Source organism: Perca flavescens, chromosome 7 (assembly GCF_004354835.1).
Source record: "Perca flavescens isolate YP-PL-M2 chromosome 7, PFLA_1.0, whole genome shotgun sequence".
NCBI lineage: Eukaryota > Metazoa > Chordata > Actinopteri > Perciformes > Percidae > Perca > Perca flavescens.
This window is the reverse complement of record NC_041337.1, coordinates 34,542,539-34,564,312: the sequence shown is the minus strand read 5'-3', so window position 1 is coordinate 34,564,312 and position 21,774 is coordinate 34,542,539. Positions and strand designations below refer to the sequence as shown.

The 21,774-nt window shown below is 43.4% G+C and overlaps 2 protein-coding genes across 6 annotated transcripts in view; one reads left to right on the top strand and one right to left on the bottom strand.

The window, feature by feature from the left end:
* LOC114558903 (uncharacterized) overlaps positions 1–3,610 on the bottom strand; it is a 22,100-nt gene extending 18,490 nt beyond the window's left edge. The window contains exons 1-3 of one of the 4 annotated variants that reach the window (XM_028583195.1): positions 3,147–3,610; positions 1,642–1,704; positions 949–1,170 (exon numbers count right to left, since the gene is read on the bottom strand). In XM_028583195.1, the coding sequence (XP_028438996.1) occupies positions 949–1,085 (137 nt within the window). In that variant the 5' untranslated portion in view covers positions 1,086–1,170; positions 1,642–1,704; positions 3,147–3,610. Of the gene's footprint in view, positions 1–948; positions 1,192–1,641; positions 1,705–2,494; positions 2,530–3,146 lie in introns of those variants that run through there. The other 3 variants (XM_028583196.1, XM_028583194.1, XM_028583197.1) reach the window with 3 other exon arrangements.
* LOC114558904 (polyhomeotic-like protein 2) lies at positions 2,499–21,774 on the top strand. 2 transcript variants are annotated; one of them, XM_028583201.1, is made up of 7 exons: positions 2,499–2,741; positions 5,629–5,798; positions 15,016–15,094; positions 16,423–16,534; positions 17,660–17,786; positions 18,638–18,839; positions 20,556–21,774. In XM_028583201.1, exons 2-7 carry the CDS (start codon positions 5,655–5,657, stop codon positions 20,708–20,710), a joined length of 819 nt encoding a protein of 272 aa, XP_028439002.1. In that variant the 5' UTR covers positions 2,499–2,741; positions 5,629–5,654; the 3' UTR covers positions 20,711–21,774. The 2 variants fall into 2 exon arrangements, with proteins under 2 accessions (XP_028439002.1, XP_028439001.1); XM_028583200.1 differs by having other exon boundaries at positions 2,499–2,861.

Genomic DNA, 21,774 nt, shown 5'->3' with positions numbered 1-21,774 from the left:
GTGACCCTGGATTGAATGTATTGGTTATTTATCAAGCAAAAGTGCAAAATAGGGCCGGGTTAAAATAATCGATTCTCAAATTAAAATCTTTTTTGTTTGAGTGATCCGATATCGATTCATAAAATCCAGAAATCAATCTTTTAAAAATGCCATTTCGCAATGGATGTTTTAAGTAAAAAGTACTGTTAAACACTAATCTGGTGCAATATAAAAAATGTGAGGGTTGCTTCTTGCTTGTACAATTTACAGCCGAATTTCTCTGAGAATCTCTTGTATATCCAATGTAAATTGGTAATGCAGCTGAAATTTCCCTAACCTAAATGATCTCACATCAAATCAGGATCTTGTGAATCGGAATCAAATCGATTTGGGAAATCATTGGCGAAGCCCAGCCTCTAGTGAAAACGTTTCTTAAATATGAGGATTTGCTCCTGTGATGGGCATCTTTCACAATGTTCTTACCTTTATGTGGCTAAACCATAAAAAGAATAATAATTGGTAATACGAAATAATTAGTTAGTTGCAGCCCTAAATAATACATTTGGAAGAAAAACACTTTCGGTTATAATATAATCTTAAAGACATGACATCTTTAATCAGTCAATTAATCAATCAATCAATCAATCAATCAGACAATCAATATTTATATATAAATAGCACCTTTAGCACCCAAATGCTTGCTATGGGAAAGTCATTCCTAGTAAGACCTACCTGGCAATAAATCTATTTCTGATTGGGATTTTAACCCAGTCCTAGTTTATTATTGAGACAAATCAAAGATCAACCAGCAGCTGCAGCAATAGATTGCGTTTCTTCCAGTGAATTCCCAACTTTCCGGGGGAGTTGTGAGTGTGTGTGTGTGTGTGTGTGTGTGTGTGTGTGTGTGTGTGTGTGTGTGTGTGTGTGTGTGTGTGTGTGTGTGTGTGTGTGTGTGTGTGTGTGTCTCACCTGCACAGCTGACACTCGCTGTCCGCATCCTGCTGCGCCCGCGGAGCGACCCTCCTCTTGAACCTTCTTTTTAGGGAAGCCGAGGACAGAGTCCCAGATGCGAAACACTCTTTTTTCATCAAGTCCAGCGATGACATGAGACCCGCGCTGCAGCTGGTTTACCTCCCTCAGACAGACACAGGCATAGCAGAGGGGGGGCCGCACTCAACACATGATCAACACCTAGTGGGAGTCACGGAGAGTACCAAGTCTGCATCAGCGTCTACTCAGCTTCCGGTTCCTTACTTCAAAATAAACGTTTTAATATTAATTATACTATATGAGAAGCTACCTAGGCCAAAATTGAATCCTTCACTTGCACATACAATACATATACCAGTGTGTGTGCATGTGAAGTATATATGTATGTGCAAGTGTTTAGCAGCCTACCAGTATAGTATGTCAAGTTATATGCAATTTAAGTATTCAATTCTGGTCATAATAAAAGCCTACTATACAAATACATTTCTATATTTCTACTTAATATATTTCTCTATATTTAATTTGTTTGTTTTTTTTTGTATTTAATTTGAATTTACATTTCCAATACTTTTTTGCTTGTTCATTTTACTGTTAGTGGATCTTATATTTTAACAATGTTTCTATTGTGAAGCACTTTGTCTGTAAAAGGTTAAATGAACTTATAAAACATACATCTTTCTTAAAACTGATTACATTGAAGTTGGTCCGAGCTTCTGGCTACATCACAGATATAATCTGCGATAGGAAAAAAATGCTCTGGGTTGTTAACAGTTTAAAGATGAATCAATGCACATCTGATAGCATACAGTGTCAACAATTGAAAGTCATTTACTTAGAATAGGATAATTAAATTACAAAATAAGTGTACAATATAAAAATAATTAGCATCAAAGATCACTTCCTTCCCAGCAGTTTTACATTCAAATTAAAAACACTCAAATTCATAACATGTTGGAGATATTCCTATCCCAGAATGTATCAGCGGTGTGCGAGATTGTGACTGGACTGTTTTCCATTCTCTACTACTACGGCTGTGTTAAGCTAGCGAACGTATAATACCAGAACTTCCGTAATAGGTCTACGCTTTGCCTTCAAAATAAATTTATGAAACAGCCCGAAATAAAGACAACCCGTAACGTTACGGTTGGTATACTGGCTTCGTTTTATGTGGCTTTTAACCGCATGACAACGACCGTAAACTACAGAAAAAGGCCAAAAACATTGGGAAAAGCACAAAAAATGCCAAAAAGTGTCGAAAAAAACCAATAAAACGATAAAAAACATCGAAAACATGTCAAAAATGTAAAAAAAGAAAACAAAAACGTGAAAATGTCGAAGAAGCGACAATAACGTCGGAAGAAAATCAACAAATGTGGGGAAAAACGACAAAAAAACATCACAAAAAACAGCTGAAATCTTGCATTGGGCACCAAATTTGTTAGGGACGGCTCTGTAGCAAACGCATTTTGCAAGACAGAAACAAATATCCATTCATCAAAACCTATCTCTATATAAAGTGCTTTACTTTGAAATCTGTTACCGGAAGTCCTTCATGTGACTCTGTCTGGCTTCCCCATTGAGGACACGCACCAAGTGGATTGTTGTGTCTGCTGTTTGAATAAGTAGAAAGCCGAAGTGAGGTTATGAATCATTTGCTAACTTTGCGTATCCTCGTGTAACGAGAGGATCCGCGGCTTTTAGCTGCTTAAACATTAGTCGGTGTTAAAAGTGGCGGTGGCGGGCTGGCTCCTCGCCGTCTCGGCGGACGGAGTGTAAGTAAATGAAAGCGCTGTTTGGAGCCGTTGAACAAAGAGCTTTTCTTCCCTCTGCCATTGTTACCGAGCGGAGCGCCTGGTTTCTGACTTATTCAGAGGTGGTTTCGGACTGTAAAAGTAAGAGAACTACTCTGAAGTTTTTCTTGTTTTTAAACGGGGGCATTAAAAAGGTCGGTTTTCACGCTGCGTAGTTTAATTCATTCATACATTCAACTAGCAAAGCCCTGTTACCACTGGGCTAACGTTGAAGTGATTTGATAGGCTGTTAAGTTGACGTTAACGGTAACAAACGGACGGAACTGTCCACACTCGGATACCTTGTCGCTAACATTCTATCAAAATATATGTTCAAATAGTATATAAAAGAACACTTTGGTGTAAAACTAAAGTGTAACTACTTACCTTTCTAACGGTCTAGCGTTGTAACTATTTACTTTAGCCTTACTGGGTTTGGTCTTCATAACCGCCACCTAGCGATAAATTTAATGTGTGCAATTTAAACGTAAACAACTTAGCGAGTTTGGACTTAGCTTATTAACGCTCAGTAAGCTCGTAGTTATTTACAGTCAGTCTAGGCTGCTTGATAATACGCTATTTTGCTACAGTCATACCGTTGCCTGGCTGACAAAGTGTAAGGCACGTATTAAATTAAGTCTTTTCTACTTTTAATAAGACCTTTTCAATTAAATCCCATTGCTAGGCAACAGCCTGGACCCTTGTTAACGGCCTGTCATATGATGTCATTCACTTACACTGTAGGGGCGGGAATCACCAGAGGTCTCACGATACCATATCATCATGATACTTACTTTACGATACGATATTATTGCAATTTTCGACGTATTGCGAAATATTGAAATTTATTACCTTTTTTCCCAACTTCAAATTTTTCCCAATTTCAAATGATCTGTTTTATCTAAAAAAATACATTTCTGTGTTTGTTCTTCTCACTTCAATTTTGTTGCTGCAAAATGGGATTGTCAAGCAGAAGACTGACCAACACATATATAATAATAGATTGATACTTGGCATTTGTGTATCGATACAGTATTGCCACAGAAAATATCACAATACTAGGCTGTATTGATTTTTTTTCCCTCAACCCCTAATACACCGCAACAGGAAATCAACTTGGGGCCATTTACAATGTTTATGTTTACTACTGTTAAATGATCTACGTCAGGGGTCTTCAACATATTTTACGCCAAGGACCCCTCAACTGAATGTGAGACGTAGCAGGGCCCCCCTACTAAATATATTGTATTAAATGAAGTTGCATATTAAACTGGGCCTAATAATTGTTGGCGTGAGTTTATAAATCATGTTTTAATGTTAAACACACATGTGGCCCAGTTACTCCTTAGGATTAACTCCTTAGTGACTACCTTACCTATAGAGTTACAGTATATTTGCTAGTATTTTGGTGGATTCATGTTAAGACTTTTTAATTTTTTGAAAAAACTTTTATAAATTAACAAAAAAATTTGGAGGCCCCCTTGCATTGACTCTGAGGACCCCCTAGGTGTCCCGGACCCCCTAGGTGTCCCGGACCCCCTGTTGAAGATCCCTGATCTACAGTATAGATGCTTTTCAATAACCACAATGTACTAGTCCAGTGTCCTGAGTCAGAATCAGCTGTGTGTCACACAATCACAAACAAGGAATCTGACTCCCTTTTTGCGCCCCCATTACTTTCAGTGTGATTACACAGAAATAGAAATACAGCAATAAAGAACAAGGAAAACAAAGCTGTACAAATAGAGGTAAAGAATAGACAGGACTATGAACACAAGTGATCACAGTGTGAAGAGACAGTCGAGCCAGACTGCATTCTGAAATCTGGAAATTCAGGGTCTTCTTTATCACAACAAAAAGTCCTAAAATATGACTCAAAACGCAGTCTGACAAATTGGGAGCCACTCCTGAAATCCCACACAGTAACATTACTTGTAAGTCTGATTACTTACTCAGGGCTTGACATTAACTTTTTGAGGCACTTGTCCTTTGGACAAGTACATTTACGTTTCACTTGTCCATGCACAAAAGTCACTTGTCCGGGTAAAGAGTCATCATTTTATAAAAAAAAATAGTTTTGCTAATGCATGCATATAATATAATAATGCAAACCGTTGAAAGCATCCAAACACTATCAGCATTAATAAAATTCAGTTGAAACAGTAGAAACAAACGTGTCCCAACAATAGATTTCCCCTTCAACAAGAAAAAAGGATCTCCAGACTCCATAGTACAAAGTAATATGTTGCACGCCAGTGTGCAGAAGTTAATATATTGAGATTCTAAGTCAGTATTTTAAAGGTTTGTCATTACTTTCAGATTCCTAGTCAATATTCTAAGTTACTAAGTCAATATATTGAGATACTAAGTCGATACTTTGAGATGTTGAGTCAATTTATTGAGATTGTAAGTCAATATTTTAAATGTTCTCATTGGTTTGAGATTCTTAGTCAATATTCTGAGTTACTAAGTCAGTATATTGAGATACTAAGTCACTATTTTGAGATAAGTCAATATATTGAGATTCTAAATCAATATATTGAGATTCTAAAGCAATATTCTTAGTTTATATTCTGAGATACTAAGTCAATATTTTGACCAGACGTAGTGGTGACTTAAACTTGAACTTATACTATATCTAAAATAATTTTGTAGACATAACAATGGATTTTGCCACTAAATGTTGGTGTTAACTATTTTTTTTAAAAGCAAGATAAAACTATGTGGCGCTGTCTAGAATACTATTGTACTTTTGCCAAAACATGGTGCCACATTAAACTGCCATGTTTGAATGCTATTGGCGGGGAAGGGGCAGGTTCACGTGGCCGGCCGGCGCTTGTTGAGTTTTCCGTGCTGCTTGTGTTGACAGGTGAGGGGGCGGCCTGTGCTCCAGTCATGACCTCTGGCAACGGGAACACTAACAGCAACGGCAGCCAGCACAATGGAGAGAGTAAAGCAGCCCAGCCCGTAGTCACGTCCCACATCCTCACCCATCTGATAGAAGGCTTCGTCATCCAGGAGGGTGCCGAGCCGTTCCCTGTGAGTACTCAGCGCTTCCTCTATGTTGGTTTTGTAGTGGCGGCCCGCCATGGCAAAATGTCTGCCGCCACGGTATCAGAAATAGGGCAGACGCACAATGTAGTCGCGGTTGCCTTTTAAATTATCCTGCCGACATAATGCACCCACCCCCGTTGGCTCACATTGCAATTTAACAACAAGTAGAACTATTCAGAGGTTATTGGACCCGTCCAGTTTAACAACCAGTAGAACTATTCAGAGGTTATTGGACCCGTCCAGTTTAACAACCAGTAGAACTATTCAGAGGTTATTGGACCCGTCCAGTTTAACAACCAGTAGAACTATTCAGAGGTTATTGGACCCGTCCAGTTTAACAACCAGTAGAACTATTCAGAGGTTATTGGACCCGTCCAGTTTAACAACCATTCAGTAGAACTATATTTAGAGGTTATTGGACCCGTCCAGTTTAACAACCAAGTAGAACTATTCAGAGGTTATTGGACCCGTTTAACCAGTTTAACAACCAGTAGAACTATTCAGAGGTTATTGGACCCGTCCAGTTTAACAACCAGTAGAACTATTCAGAGGTTATTGGAGTTTAACAACCAGTAGAACTATTTTTAACCCGTCCAAACAACCAGTAGAACTATTCAGAGGTTATTGGACCCGTCCCAGTTTAACAACCAGTAGAACTATTCAGAGGTTATTGGACCCGTCCAGTTTAACAACCAGTAGAACTATTCAGAGGTTATTGGACCCGTCCCCGTCCAGTTTAACAACCAGTAGAACTATTCAGAGGTTATTGGACCCGTCCAGTTTAACAACCAGTAGAACTATTCAGAGGTTATTGGACCCGTCCAGTTTAACAACCAGTAGAACTATTCAGAGGTTATTGGACCCGTCCAGTTTAACAACCAGTAGAACTATTCAGAGGTTATTGGACCCGTCCCAGTTTAACAACCAGTAGAACTATTCAGAGGTTATTGGACCCGTCCAGTTTAACAACCAGTAGAACTATTCAGAGGTTATTGGACCCGTCCAGTTTAACAACCAGTAGAACTATTCAGAGGTTATTGGACCCGTCCCAGTTTAACAACCAGTAGAACTATTCAGAGGTTATTGGACCCGTCCAGTTTAACAACCAGTAGAACTATTCAGAGGTTATTGGACCCGTCCCAGTTTAACAACCAGTAGAACTATTCAGAGGTTATTGGACCCGTCCAGTTTAACAACAGGTAGAACTATTCAGAGGTTATTGGACCCGTCCCAGTTTAACAACCAGTAGAACTATTCAGAGGTTATTGGACCCGTCCAGTTTAACAACCAGTAGAACTATTCAGAGGTTATTGGACCCGTCCAGTTTAACAACAAGTAGAACTATTCAGAGGTTATTGGACCCGTCCAGTTTAACAACCAGTAGAACTATTCAGAGGTTATTGGACCCGTCCAGTTTAACAACCAGTAGAACTATTCAGAGGTTATTGGACCCGTCCAGTTTAACAACCAGTAGAACTATTCAGAGGTTATTGGACCCGTCCAGTTTAACAACAGGTAGAACTATTCAGAGGTTATTGGACCCGTCCAGTTTAACAACCAGTAGAACTATTCAGAGGTTATTGGACCCGTCCAGTTTAACAACCAGTAGAACTATTCAGAGGTTATTGGACCCGTCCAGTTTAACAACAAGTAGAACTATTCAGAGGTTATTGGACCCGTCCAGTTTAACAACCAGTAGAACTATTCAGAGGTTATTGGACCCGTCCAGTTTAACAACCAGTAGAACTATTCAGAGGTTATTGGACCCGTCCAGTTTAACAACCAGTAGAACTATTCAGAGGTTATTGGACCCGTCCAGTTTAACAACCAGTAGAACTATTCAGAGGTTATTGGACCCGTCCAGTTTAACAACGAGTAGAACTATTCAGAGGTTATTGGACCCGAGTAGAACTATTCAGAGGTTATTGGACCCGTCCAGTTTAACAACCAGTAGAACTATTCAGAGGTTATTGGACCCGTCCAGTTTAACAACAAGTAGAACTATTCAGAGGTTATTGGACCCGTCCAGTTTAACAACCAGTAGAACTATTCAGAGGTTATTGGACCCGTCCAGTTTAACAACCAGTAGAACTATTCAGAGGTTATTGGACCCGTCCCAGTTTAACAACAAGTAGAACTATTCAGAGGTTATTGGACCCGTCCAGTTTAACAACCAGTAGAACTATTCAGAGGTTTAACAACCAGTAGAACTATTCAGGGTTACCCCGTCCCAGTTTAACAACCAGTAGAACTATTCAGAGGTTATTGGACCCGTCCAGTTTAACAACCAGTAGAACTATTCAGAGGTTATTGGACCCGTCCAGTTTAACAACCAGTAGAACTATTCAGAGGTTATTGGACCCGTCCAGTTTAACAACCAGTAGAACTATTCATTCCCGTCCAGTTTAACAACCAGTAGGTTATTGGACCCGTCCCAGTTTAACAACCAGTAGAACTATTCAGAGGTTATTGGACCCGTCCAGTTTAACAACCAGTAGAACTATTCAGAGGTTATTGGACCCGTCCAGTTTAACAACCAGTAGAACTATTCAGATGTTATTGGACCCGGACAACAAGTAGAACTATTCAGAGGTTATTGGACCCGTCCAGTTTAACAACCAGTAGAACTATTCAGAGGTTATTGGACCCGTCCAGTTTAACAAGTAGAACTATTCAGAGGTTATTGGACCCGTCCAGTTTAACAACAAGTAGAACTATTCAGAGGTTATTGGACCCGTCCAGTTTAATAAGTAGAACTATTCAGAGGTTATTGGACCCGTCCAGTTTAACAACCAGTAGAACTATTCAGATGTTATTGGACCCGTCCAATTTAACTCCACATACTGTTTTGTTGATGGAGTTTATTGTCAAAACGTTCGCTTTCTTCCGAGTCGACTATTAAACCAACAGCTCCACCAAAAACGTCACGGCGGTGGATCCGTTCTAACTTGTCAGTTCTGTCAGCTCATCGTCCTGATATCAAACATCTGGAAACATTAAAACGGTAAGTGAGTCAGCGTTAGGGATGTCACAAGAGAACCGATACTACCGACACCTTCCGGTTCTAATACGACAAAACACTGACTACGTTTACAAGCTGTCAATTTTCGGGTTATGGTCGGGTTAACGTCACTATTTGGCTTTCTGAAACATTGTGAATAACCCGTTTACATGCGTGAGCAGAGAGAGTTACTCCTGTATACATGTAATCTGTAATCAATTGGCGATATCCCGATGTAAACGGCGACGCACGGTTAGCGTCTGGACGTACGGACAACCTTAAGACGCAGTAACTTTTTGGTGAACTTCTTATAAATCTCACTATCTCGGTACTTTCTGCCGTCAACATAAGACATTATATTCATGGTTTTCACCACACTAATAAAGAAACTGGTTTCCTCCTCGCTCCAAAAGTGTGGTGCTGTGCTGCGTCGAGCCATGTTTACCTCTACTTCTTGTTTACTTCTGGTATACTGCGCGCAGGTTTTCTGCATTGACATATATATATATATATATATATATATATATATATATATATATATATATATATATATATATATATATATATTATTATAGTATATAATTATTCTTATTATAACTGTTTTCTGGCGCATACAAGAAGTTCCTCTACTCAAAAGACCAAGATATTTCTTGCGAATAGAACATGCGCAGAACACAAATCAATGTTCCTTTTGATGGGGATATGCCGATACGCGTTTACATTACCAAAATTTCTGATTAGAAAAGGGGTAACCCAGGGATCATTTTCGGATTTTTAAAAACCGGAATATGAGCATATTACATGGCCGTGCGCGACCGGGTTATTGGCTGCATGTAAACGTAGTCACTGACGATGCCTTTTTATTTATTTTTTATTTTTATTTTTTTGAAGGACTGTAGGCACCGTTAGCGATGATGCCAGTGTTAGCAGCATCGGTGCTGCGCCTCTTCCCAAGCTGATGGGGGCAGTACACGCTTCAGAGTGTTCCAGTTGATATATTCAGAAGAACAAGGTCACAAACAAGTGGCACTTCTGGTACATATCTTTCGGAAAAATATAAACAAGAGTCAACTCTACCCGACCTAAAAAACGGCATGTTCACTGCAAACTCACGGTCCTCTCTTCCCGATTTACAGTACTTTGGATCTCTTTTATATAGACCTTAGTGGTTCCCTAATACTGTATCTGAAGTCTCTTTTATATAGACCTTAGTGGTTCCCTAATACTGTATCTGAAGTCTCTTTTATATAGACCTTAGTGGTCCCCTAATACTGTATCTGAAGTCTCTTTTATATAGACCTTAGTGGTCCCCTAATACTGTATCTGAAGTCTCTTTTATATAGACCTTAGTGGTCCCCTAATACTGTATCTGAAGTCTCTTTTATATAGACCTTAGTGGTCCCCTAATACTGTATCTGAAGTCTCTTTTATATAGACCTTAGTGGTCCCCTAATACTGTATCTGAAGTCTCTTTTATATAGACCTTAGTGGTCCCCCCCTAATACTGTATCTGAAGTCTCTTTTATATAGACCTTAGTGGTCCCCTAATACTGTATCTGAAGTCTCTTTTATATAGACCTTAGTGGTCCCCTAATACTGTATCTGAAGTCTCTTTTATATAGACCTTAGTGGTTCCCTAATACTGTATCTGAAGTCTCTTTCCCGAAATTCAGCCTTGGTGCAGAATTACAGCCACTAGAGCCAGTCCCACAATGAGTTTTCCCACAATGAGTGTCCAGATCGGCCCATCTGAGCTTTCATTTTCTCAAAGGCAGAGCAGGATACCCAGGGCTCGGTTTACACCTATCACCATTTCTAGCCACTGGGGGACCATAGGCAGGCTGGGGGAACGCATATTAATGTTAAAAAACCTCATAAAGTGACATTTTCATGCCATGGGACCTTTAAAACATTGGTGATGTTTGATGAACAATATACCTTCAGTTTAAAAATGTATTCTATGTACACTGCAGCTAGGCGAAAAACATTGTGTCAACATTTGACTGCCTCACACCAACCCTAGCTTCTAAAGGGTTGTGTTAATTAGGTCATGTCTGGCATTTTAACATATAGAAAGAAAACGTTTGTCCCACAGCAGGAAGCAAACTTTTGTCTCTGCCTTGAAACCATCCCCTGCTGTGTTGAGAGTAGATTAAAACAAAAGAAATGCTTATCTCTGTAAGATTGAACAGAATTGACCCTCACATGATAGTCTTTGATCAGTGTCCGGGAGGAACCCCCAATGTGCATGCTTGGAGGTATGGCCTTCTTACCTAAAGGCCCGGACACATAGAGCCGATACGTCATTAAAGCTCTAATTTACATTTCAGCATATTTAAACGACTGTTGGTCTAGTGAGCTTCTCCGTGAACCATCACCTTATCGTGGTGGAGAGGTTTGTGTGTCTCTGTGAACCTGAGGGCTGTGTTGTCTGGAGCTTTGTGCTCCTGGTAGGGTCTCCCAAGGCAAAGTGGTCTCAGGTGAGGGGCCAGACAAAGAATGGTTCAAAAACCCCAATGAAGAAGCAAGGTAGAGATGGAGTGACCCTGCCCGGAGGAAGCCCGGGGCCCCGCCTGGAGCCAGGCCCAGACGGGCGGGCTCGCCGGGCGAGCGCCTGGTGGCCGGGTTTGCCACGGAGCCCGGCCGGGCACAGCCCGAACAAGCGACGTGGCTCCCATCTCTCCAGCCCATGGGCCCACCACCTGTGGGAGGAACCGTTGGGGTCGGGTGCGATGCCACATGGGTGGCAGTGAAGGTCAGGGGCCTCGACGGACCAGACCCGGGCGGCAGACGCTGGCTCTGGGGCGTGGAACGTCACCTCTGTGGGGGGAAGGAGCCGGAACTGGTGCGGGAGGTGGGCGCTACCGTTAGATCTGGTGGGGCTTACCTCTACGCACAGTCTCGGTTCTGGAACCATACTCCTGGATAGGGGTTGGACTCTTTTTCTTCTCCGGAGTTGCCCAGGGTGTGAGGCGCCGGGCGGGTGTGGGGATACTCACAAGCCCCGGCTGAGCGCCCGCTGTGTTGGAGTTTACCCGGTGGACGAGAGGGTCGCCTCCCTCGCCTGCGGGTTGTGGGGGGGAAAACTCTGACTGTTGTTTGTGCATATGCACCAAACAGGAGTTCGGAGTATTCGGCCTTCTTGAGACCTTGACTGGAGTCCTGCATGGGGCTCCAGTGGGGACTCCATTGTTCTGCTGGGGACTTCAACGCACACGTGGGCAATGATGGAGACACCTGGAGAGGCGTGATTGGGAGGAACGGCCTCCTGATCTAAACCAGAGTGGTTGTTTGTTGTTGGACTTCTGTGCTAGTCATGGATTGTCTATAACGAACACCATGTTCGAACATAGGGATGCTCATAAGTGTACCTGGTACCAGAGCACCCTAGGCCAAGGTCAATGATCGATTTCATAATCGTTTCATCTGATCTGAGGCCGTATGTTTTGGACACTCGGGTGAAGAGAGGGGCAGAGCTGTCAACCGATCACCATCTGGTGGTGAGTTGGGTCAGGGGTGGGGAAGACTCTGGACAGACCTGGTAAGCCCAAACGTGTAGTGCGGGTAAATTGGGAACGTCTGGAGGAGGCCCCTGTCCGACAGACTTTCAACTCACACCTCCGGCGGAGCTTTTCGTGCATCCCTGTGGAGGCTGGGGGCATTGAACCCGAGTGGACAATGTTCAAAGTTTCCATTGCTGAAGCTGCGGCGAGGAGCTGTGGTCTTAGGATCTTAGGTGCCTCAAGGGGCGGTAACCCACGAACACCGTGGTGGACACCAGTGGTCAGGGAAGCCGTCCGACTGAAGAAGGAGTCCTTCCGGGATATGTTATCTCGGAGGACTCCGGAGGCAGTTGCAGGGTACCGAAGGGCCCGAAGGGCTGCAGCCTCTGCCGTGAAAGAGGCAAAGCAGCGGGTGTGGGAGAAGTTTGGAGAAGACATGGAGAAGGACTTTCGGTCGGCACCAAAGTGTTTCTGGAAAACTGTTCGCCACCTCAGGAGGGGGAAGGGGAACCATCCAAGCTGTGTACAGTAAGGATGGGACACTGTTGACCTCCACTGAGGAGGTAATAGGGCGGTGGAGGGAGCACTTTGAGGAACTCCTGAATCCGACTAATACGCCCTCTATGTTAGAGGCAGAGCTGGAGGATAACGGGGATTGTCATCGATTTCCCAGGCGGAAGTCACTGATGTAGTCAAACAACTACACAGTGGCAAAGCCCCGGGATTGATGAGATCCGTCCAGAAATGCTCAAGGCTCTGGGTGTGGAGGGGCTGTCCTGGTTGACACGCCTCTTCAACATTGCGTGGAAGTCTGGGACGGTGCCAAAGGAGTGGCAGACTGGGGTGGTGGTTCCTCTTTTTAAAAGGGGGACCAGAGGGTGTGTGCCAATTATAGGGGTATCACACTTCTCAGCCTCCCTGGTAAAGTCTACTCCAAGGTGCTGGAAAGGAGGGTTCGGCCGATAGTCGAACCTCGGGTTGAGGAGGAACAATGCGGATTCCGTCCTGGTCGTGGAACAACGGACCAGCTCTTCACTCTCGCAAGGATCCTGGAGGGAGCCTGGGAGTATGCCCAACCGGTCTACATGTGTTTTGTGGATTTGGAGAAGGCGTATGACCGGGTCCCCGGGAGATACTGTGGGAGGTGCTGCGGGAGTATGGGGTGAGGGGTCTCTACTCAGGGCCATCCAATCTCTGTATGACCAAAGTGAGAGCTGTGTCCGGGTTCTCGGTAGTAAGTCGGACTCGTTTCAGGTGAGGGTTGGCCTCCGGCAGGGCTGCGCTTTGTCACCAATCCTGTTTGTAATATTTATGGACAGGATATCGAGGCGTAGTCGGGTGGGGAGGGTTGCAGTTTGGTGGGCTGGGGATCTCATCGCTGCTCTTTGCAGATGATGTGGTCCTGATGGCATCATCGGCCTGCGACCTTCAGCACTCACTGGATCGGTTCGCAACCGAGTGTGAAGCGGTTGGGATGAGGATCAGCACCTCTAAATCGGAGGCCATGGTTCTCAGCAGGAAACCGATGGAATGCCTTCTCCAGGTAGGGAATGAGTCCTTACCCCAAGTGAAGGAGTTCAAGTACCTTGGGGTTTTGTTCGCGAGTGAGGGGACAATGGAGCGGGAGATTGGTCGGAGAATCGGGCGCAGCGGGTGCGGTATTGCATTCAATCTATCGCACCGCCAGACGAAAAAGAGAGCTGAGCCAGAAGGCAAAGCTCTCGATCTACCGGGTCAGTTTTCGCCTCCTACCCTCACCTATGGTCATGAAGGCTGGGTCATGACCGAAAGAACGAGATCCAGGGTACAAGCGGCGAAATGGGTTTCCTCAGGAGGGTGGCTGGCGTCTCCCTTAGAGATAGGGTGAGAAGCTCAGTCATCCGTGAGGAGCTCGGAGAGAGCCGCTGCTCCTTTGCGCCGAAAGGAGCCAGTTGAGGTGGTTCGGGCATCTGGTAAGGATGCCCCTGGGCGCCTCCCTAGGGAGGTGTTCCAGGCACGCCCAGCTGGGAGGAGGCCTCGGGAAGACCCAGGACTAGGTGGAGGGATTATATCTCCAACCTGGCCTGGGAACGCCTCGATCCCCAGTCGGAGCTGGTTAATGTTGCTCGGGAAAGGGAAGTTTGGGGTCCCCTGCTGGAGCTGCTCCCCCCGCGACCCGACACCGGATAAGCGGACGAAGATGGATGGATGGATGGATGGATGTTGGTCTAGTTGCTTTCCTCTTTCAGTAATTTAAGCGTTATCTGGCGAAGCCGCTAAGGCGGAGGTTGGCGGGAGTAACCATGGTTACGCGTCTCCAACGGCAAGGAGGCTCTCAGGAAGTGGACGTTGAAAATGACAGCTCAGTGCGTTCGCGGAGATACACACTGTTTATTTACACACAAGTATTTTGAGCGATAGTAGGCACGTCGAGTGTGTAGTGCCGAAAATGAGATTTCGGACGCAACCCAGCTCTATCTCCACAGCGCTGTGGAGGAAGGTCTGGCTACACTACAGATGCATTCTGGGACAGGAGATAAAAACACTCTGGGTTGTTTGCATTTCTTTAAACCAATCACAATCGTCCTTGGGCGGCGCTTTGGTGGAACAAGAAGCCAGAGCGTATTTGCACATCGTGTTCTTATAGTGTTCTGTGATTATTTCGGTCTTTTGAAGCGGTGTCAGCTGTCAAAATGAAGTATTTGTTTTCTGTCTGCAGGTGGAACGACCATCCTTCTCAATTGAGAGCCTAAGGAGACACACTGCAGACTCAAAGATGGACTGCTTCTCACCAAAGGGTAAAGGAACTTGTTTTGGGGGAACATTTGCACCCCACAATAGAAAACGCCACATACAATATTAAATGAAGTGAACTGTTGACACAATCCAGTAACGTGAGCTATTTAAATTAGCTGATACATTGTTAAACCTCATTAGCTCTTACCAGCGTATGTCCGTGTGTACTTGGGCCACAGCAATCCCACCAATCGGTCCCAAAACCTCCCAGTTCGAGAGGAAATGCCCTAAACATATTCTTTGTAAATCTTTACAATCATTCCCTGAAAGAACCAAGCAGGCCTGCGTTGTTGCACCATTCAAATTTACTTCAAAACTTGACATTTTTTAAAACTACAGGTTTTAAAGTGAAAGCGCCCTGATAAAAGGATGAAAGAATGAATGCTGTGTGCTAGGGGCGCATGATATATCGACTCAATATCGTTATCGCGAATTATATCGAAAGTATCGCAATAAGTATGCGATATTTAGTTTACTTTGTGGAGCGCTGCGTCCCGTCCGTTGGCTGTGTGGCTTAGTTGGGTTTGATTTAGAGCTTGAAACGCTGTAATGGTCATGTTTCATCGGCCAGGTACCGTGCCACGTGCACATGTTACTGCACATCAGCGCACGGGGCCCCTACGTGACCAACCCTATGGAGCGTACCATGTGTGTGCATATTTCAACAGAGGTACAGTGTGAGTGAAGGAATAGATACTGTAGAGACAACAAAACGGTACGAATCAGAGAAGAGAAAGAAAAGTTGTGTCCTGTTCTCTTTATTTATATATTCTATACTGTCCAACCAGTAGAACGTGTCCTGTTCTCTTTATTTATATATTCTATACTGTCCAACCAGTAGAACGTGTCCTGTTCTCTTTATTTATATATTCTATACTGTCCAACCAGTAGAACGTGTCCTGTTCTCTTTATTTATATATTCTATACTGTCCAACCAGTAGAACGTGTCCTGTTCTCTTTATTTATATATTCTATACTGTCCAACCAGTAGAACGTGTCCTGTTCTCTCTATTTATATATTCTATACTGTCCAACCAGTAGAACATGTCCTGTTCTGTAGACATGGTTCTTATTTATATAATGATGTTGGACCAGTCAGTTGAAATAAACCAAAACTATTTTGATGCGTTTTCCCATAACTTTTGTAAGTTTACATATGTTTAAAAATATCGAAATTAAAATCGATATCGCAATATAACATTTTATCCATATCGTGCGACCCTACTGGGTGCCATGTGGCGGACTCCTCGTCCCTCCACAGGGGTGTTTTTTCGGTGGATGTTTGTAGTGACTGCGTCCAGCTGACTGTGTGTCGACTGTGTTCCCCCAGAGGTAAAAGCCCAGCAGGAGCCCATGCTGACCTGCGAGCTGTGTGGCAGGGTGGATTTTGCCTACGTCTTCAAACGGTCCAAGAGGTTCTGTTCTACGGTGTGCGCCAAACGGTAAGGCAAAGCCGAGAAGACAACCTCTCCAGGTTGAGTCTCAAGTCGAGTCTGTCACTTGTGTGTGACTATAGTGATGTCTGGTACAGTCAGGTAGGGATCGACCGACGCTGGTTTTTCAAGGCTGATACCGATACGATTATTAGTAGTTAAGGAAACCGATTACCGATATTTTGGCACCGATATGCATTTACAGTGAAAATGAAAATCTTTTAGTCAAAATTAAGATGTTGGAATGTTACAAACTCCAACACAAAACTGTGTTAAAATGCTTGAAGCAATTATGTAATAAATACGAAACTTTCAACATATCCCCCAGTAACAGAGAGTCAGATAGTGGTGTGTGTGTGTGTGTGTGTGTGTGTGTGTGTGTGTGTGTGTGTGTGTGTGTGTGTGTGTGTGTGTGTGTGTGTGTGTGTGTGTGTGTGTGTGTGTGTGTGTGTGTGTGTGTGTGTGGGGGCATTAAGTCAGACTCAGTGCTGAGTGGAACCGGAGCAGAGGGACAGACACAGAGCTGTAGCCGAGCCAAAGTAGAGCACTTTATAATTCATTCACTTTATCGGTTATCAGGCCAATAAAAAGCTGACACAGATCATCTGAAAACGGCCAGAAAATTCACCCGATTATCGGCCTATCCCTAGAATCAGGATTCTAGGCTATGGTCTTAACCCTGGCGTTGTCTTCACCGTCGTCCATGAACTTGTCATGCCGGGTTAAAATTGAAAAACATGCTTTTTTTGGAACTTTTTTTACGCTTTTTTAAACGTTTTTATCCCTCTTTTCAATGCTTTTTTTTAAAATTCATGGTCAATAAACCTAATAAAATAACATTATACCTAATTTTTGAGTTTGAAAAAAAGCAGACATGAATTATTTTGACTAATACAATAGTAAAGATCAGAGGATGTTGAGTGAATCACAGACTGGTTTATGTCAACGTTCGTCGGGATGCTGTTTTGTGTGTGGTGGAGCAAGGGAGAAGTGAGAGAGTGACGGCGATTAGCTTTGGAGCAAGTAGGGCCCGGTGTCTCCGCGGACCTACGTTACGTAGCCATGGCGTCGATCTCACGCTAAAGCATAAATCACGCTTAAGTTTCAGCTTCTCCATGTTGCCTCTCTTTGTAGCTACAATGTGGGATGCACAAAGAGAATGGGTCTCTTCCCGAACCGCAAAACCACCCTGGAGAACATGAAGAAACAAAGACCGCTCGACGGAAACCACAAAAACGGCAGTTTCGAGTCAAAAAAGAAGGTGAGTGGTGGCTTCCAATTCATGTTATTCTGTGCAACGCCCTGCCGTGGTTGCTAACTGCCCGTCTGTACGTAACCAATAAAACCTGCACTCCACTATGTCTTCTTTATCTGACTCGTATGCATTTTTATCATCCCGACTGGACTACTGTAATGCTTTATATTACGGAATAAATTCTACAACTTTAACACGTCTTCAAATAGTCCAGAATGCGGCAGCGAGACTTTTAAAAGGCATTCGTAAATACGAACACATCACTCCAATTTTAGCTTCTCTTCACTGGTTGCCGGTTCGTTTTAGGGTCGATTTTAAAATTCTTTTATTTGTTTATAAGTGTCTTAACAATCAAGCTCCCCTCTATTTATCGGAGCTCCTAGTGCAATACACTCCTTCCAGGGATCTTAGGTCAGGGACACAGAAACTTTTATCCATACCACGGTACAGGTTAAAACACAGAGGTTATCGTGCCTTTGCCATTGCTGGCCCGACACTATGGAATAGCCCGACACTAAGCTAATAGCTTGCCCTTTAATATTCGCTCTGCTTCTGACTTGTCAGTTTTCAAGTCACTCTTGAAAACACACTTCTATTCAATTGCTTTTAATAGTGTTTAATTTGTTCTTAAATTTTTCTTGTTTTGTCTGTCGTGTGATATTCTATTGCTCTGTAAAGCACATTGGTCAGCTTGTCTGTATAAATAGTGCTGTATAAATAAACTTTGACTTGACTTGACTTATCTCATCACGTCAGAGGCCAGTGTAACTAAAGTGTCGGCTCCTCTCCTTCAGTCGTTGACACACGGTGTTGTTTTGAACCCTGTCCCGACTCTCCGACTGCTCCCTTTTGTGCAGAAGCCTGCTGCGGTCGCCGCTGCTCCGTCCGCTGGTCTCTCGGCCCACCCGGCCCACGGAGAGTCCAGCCAGTGTTCGGACTTAGCTGGCTACAGAACGCCCCCGTCCCCCCTGTCAGCCACGCAGCCCCGCAGCTTCCTGCCCAGTGACCCGGGCCAGTGGGACATCCAGGACGTCTACGAGTTCATCTCCCTTCTGCCAGGTGGGCTCCACTGTCACAGGCTTAGGCCTCCTGCACACTTGCTGCGTGAGTGTGTCCGTTTTTATTTGGGCTCCCATGGTAACAGGTTAGAGAGTGCACACTGCCTGCGTGACACGCACGTCTCAGGCGCGGCTTGAGCTGCTGCGAAAACGCGTGCGTGCTAGAAATAGGACCGACGCCTATTTTTCACGCGACACGCAAGCGTGATGGAAGCGTTTCCAGGCAAAATAGAATAGGAAAAGATGTCATTTAGACACAAATACATATTAATAAATGACCTGTTGATGTTTGAAAGTCTTGAGGTTTTGACATAAATGCAGATATTATATTACTTTTTCAAAATTATTTATATTATGGTCACACTTAAATATAATTTATATTATGGTTAATTACTTTCGCTGTTATGTAATTACATATTTTTCAATCTAATTTCACGTCAATTACTTACTTACATTACAGTATTTTTTTGTTGTTGCTCTATGGCCACCTCACTTTACTTAAATACTTTTTATATAATGCCCCTTTAGATTCATTCAGTGTTTTTTTTTTTTTGCACATTGTCTGTTTGTTGTTTGGTTGGTTGTTGGTTTGTTTTTATTGTGGAAAAACTGCTGCTGTAATAAATGAATTTCCACATTGTGGGATAAATAAAGTATTATCTAATCTAATCTAATATACAAATGTTATTTAAAAAAATTTATAATTATCGATTTTCTTATATTGCACCTATAAATACAGAAGGAAATATTCTGGAGCCTATTTTGCCGTTAATACTGCCGACGTTGTCTTTGCTGTAATCAGATCAGAATTTATTTATGTTTATGGGAAACATCCATGTGTCCAGACGAGGCTAGCAGCAGCGCCGCGTCAGGCACGTTTCTGGTGTGCAAAGACAGAAATAACCACGCAACAGAAACGCCACGCTCACGCCACGCAGGCAGCGTGCAGGAGGCCTTACATTTGTTCTAATCTGGATCAATGGAAGTACATTTCCAGAATAATTACCCTACCCTTCCGCTCTCTCTCTCTCTCTCTCTCTCTCTCTCTCTCTCTCTCTCTCTCTCTCTCTCTCTCTCTCGTGTTCCCGTTTGCTTCGGGAAACAACAGCAAACTTTGAGCTAGCACGCTACACGCTGAAAGAGAATGGGAATGGTTCCAAAGATTTACTAAGCATATGTTTAGGGCATTTCCTCTGGTGGGGTTGCTGTGGACTGTTTAGCAGAGCCACTGTTGCTGCGTCCGGAGCTTAGCGCCGCCCAAGACGATTGTGATTGGTTTAAAGAAATGCAAACGAACCAGAGCGTTTTATCTCCTATCCCAGAATCATGCCTGCAAACTAGTCCCTTTTTGGTGAAAATCCCCGTTTTGAAATGTCAATCACGTGAATTGTGTAAATCCGAAGAGTTTTTATTTGGCGGGGTGGTGGGGGGCTAGTTAACACTACACTCAACAGCAGGTAACGTTAGCCTACCGTTAGCTAGCAGCTGGAGTAAACACGGTAAAAATGTGACTGTATTTCACTGGAGAGGATTCCAACAACAGTCTGTAGCTGCCGTTGTTGTTGATGTGTCACCTTTTTCAGCCCTTCGGAGTTTGCAGGTATGCAGAATGCATCTGTGGTACAGCCGTGACCTCACTCCACAGCGCCCGTAGAGATGAGAGCCGGCAGTGCGAGTCGATGTGTTACGCTGACTGTTCACGTTTTTGTGGCTGCAGGTTGTCTGGAGATCGCCGAGGAGTTCCGTTCTCAGGAGATCGACGGACAGGCCCTGCTGCTGCTGAAGGAGGACCATCTCATGGGGACCATGAACATCAAACTGGGCCCTGCGCTCAAGATCTTTGCCCAGATTAGCACGCTCAAAGACTCGTAGCCAATCTCACCCTTTACACACCCTTTACACACACACACACACACACACACACACAGCTCTGCTGTGACTGGACAAACATGATGTGCTCAGGAAGTTGAATTCAGGTACTGGGCCACTAATTGTTTGATGGACATTTTGTCATTGCCTGCTGAATACATTGAGGACATTGGCTGGGACAGTTTGACTCACCTTTTTACACTGTTTACTTCACTCTGGAACTACCTTAGGAAAACTTCACCCCATAGTTTGAGAAGGTAGGCTGTGTTGGGTAAAGCGTTTGATTGAGAACATTGTTTTTTAATAATGTGTTACTGCCCCCTGGGTTCCTGCAAGGGAGGGTTTAAGTTGAGCAGTTGATTTGTTCTAGTATTTCTCACGGGAGCGTGACTGTAAAGATTTGCGCTTGCTGTTTTCAGCCCAACATTTAGGGAAAACATACTTGCTGGATTATGTGATCAACGTCAAGAACTTACATTAAGTTAATTCTGATCCGGGACTTCCGTACTACTTATTAAGGCCCTGCACTGCTATCTTCTTGAGCTCATAAAATTCATTACAGGGACAATTTTTTAAAATACAAACTCACTGGATGTTTTTTTTTTTTTTTTTTTTAAAAAAGGCAGGTGACCATAAACAATATTCTACTCTTGACCTAGAACTCTTCCAAGGTCTCTTCCATTAAACGTTCACTTTTTTTTCAACCTGGAGCCTTTTTTCCGTTTCTGTGTCTAAGTGACTGATGGGAACAACAATCTTTGACATCGGTCCAGTATGAAGCGAGATCGCTGCAGTCGACAGCGGCGAAACAAGCTACAGTGTAAGTTTTTCATCCACAAAAAGTGCTGTTTTATCACTGCCATTCTCAGATTATTATTTTAAATGTCTGACAACATTATGGAAATGATCCCTACAGAAGTTGTCCTTTTTTTGTTATAGAGAAAGAACTTTTTTGTTTAACAAAAAAGGACAACTTCTGTGCCGCGAACTTGCTATCGCCAAACCCACCAGACTTCCATTTAAATAAACTTGTATTAGCGTAAAACACATTTCATTCAAAGTCAACA

What these genes read in the sequence shown, in the direction of transcription:
- LOC114558904 (XM_028583200.1), top strand. Translation starts at nt 2,750, where the DNA reads ATGAAAGCGCTGTTTGGAGCCGTTGAACAAAGAGCTTTTCTTCCCTCT. An exon ending in GGACTGCTTCTCACCAAAGG is followed by an intron (nt 15,095 to 16,422) that starts GTAAAGGAACTT and finishes GTGTTCCCCCAG; the next exon opens with AGGTAAAAGCCCAGCAGGAG. An exon ending in GTTCATCTCCCTTCTGCCAG is followed by an intron (nt 18,840 to 20,555) that starts GTGGGCTCCACT and finishes TTGTGGCTGCAG; the next exon opens with GTTGTCTGGAGATCGCCGAG.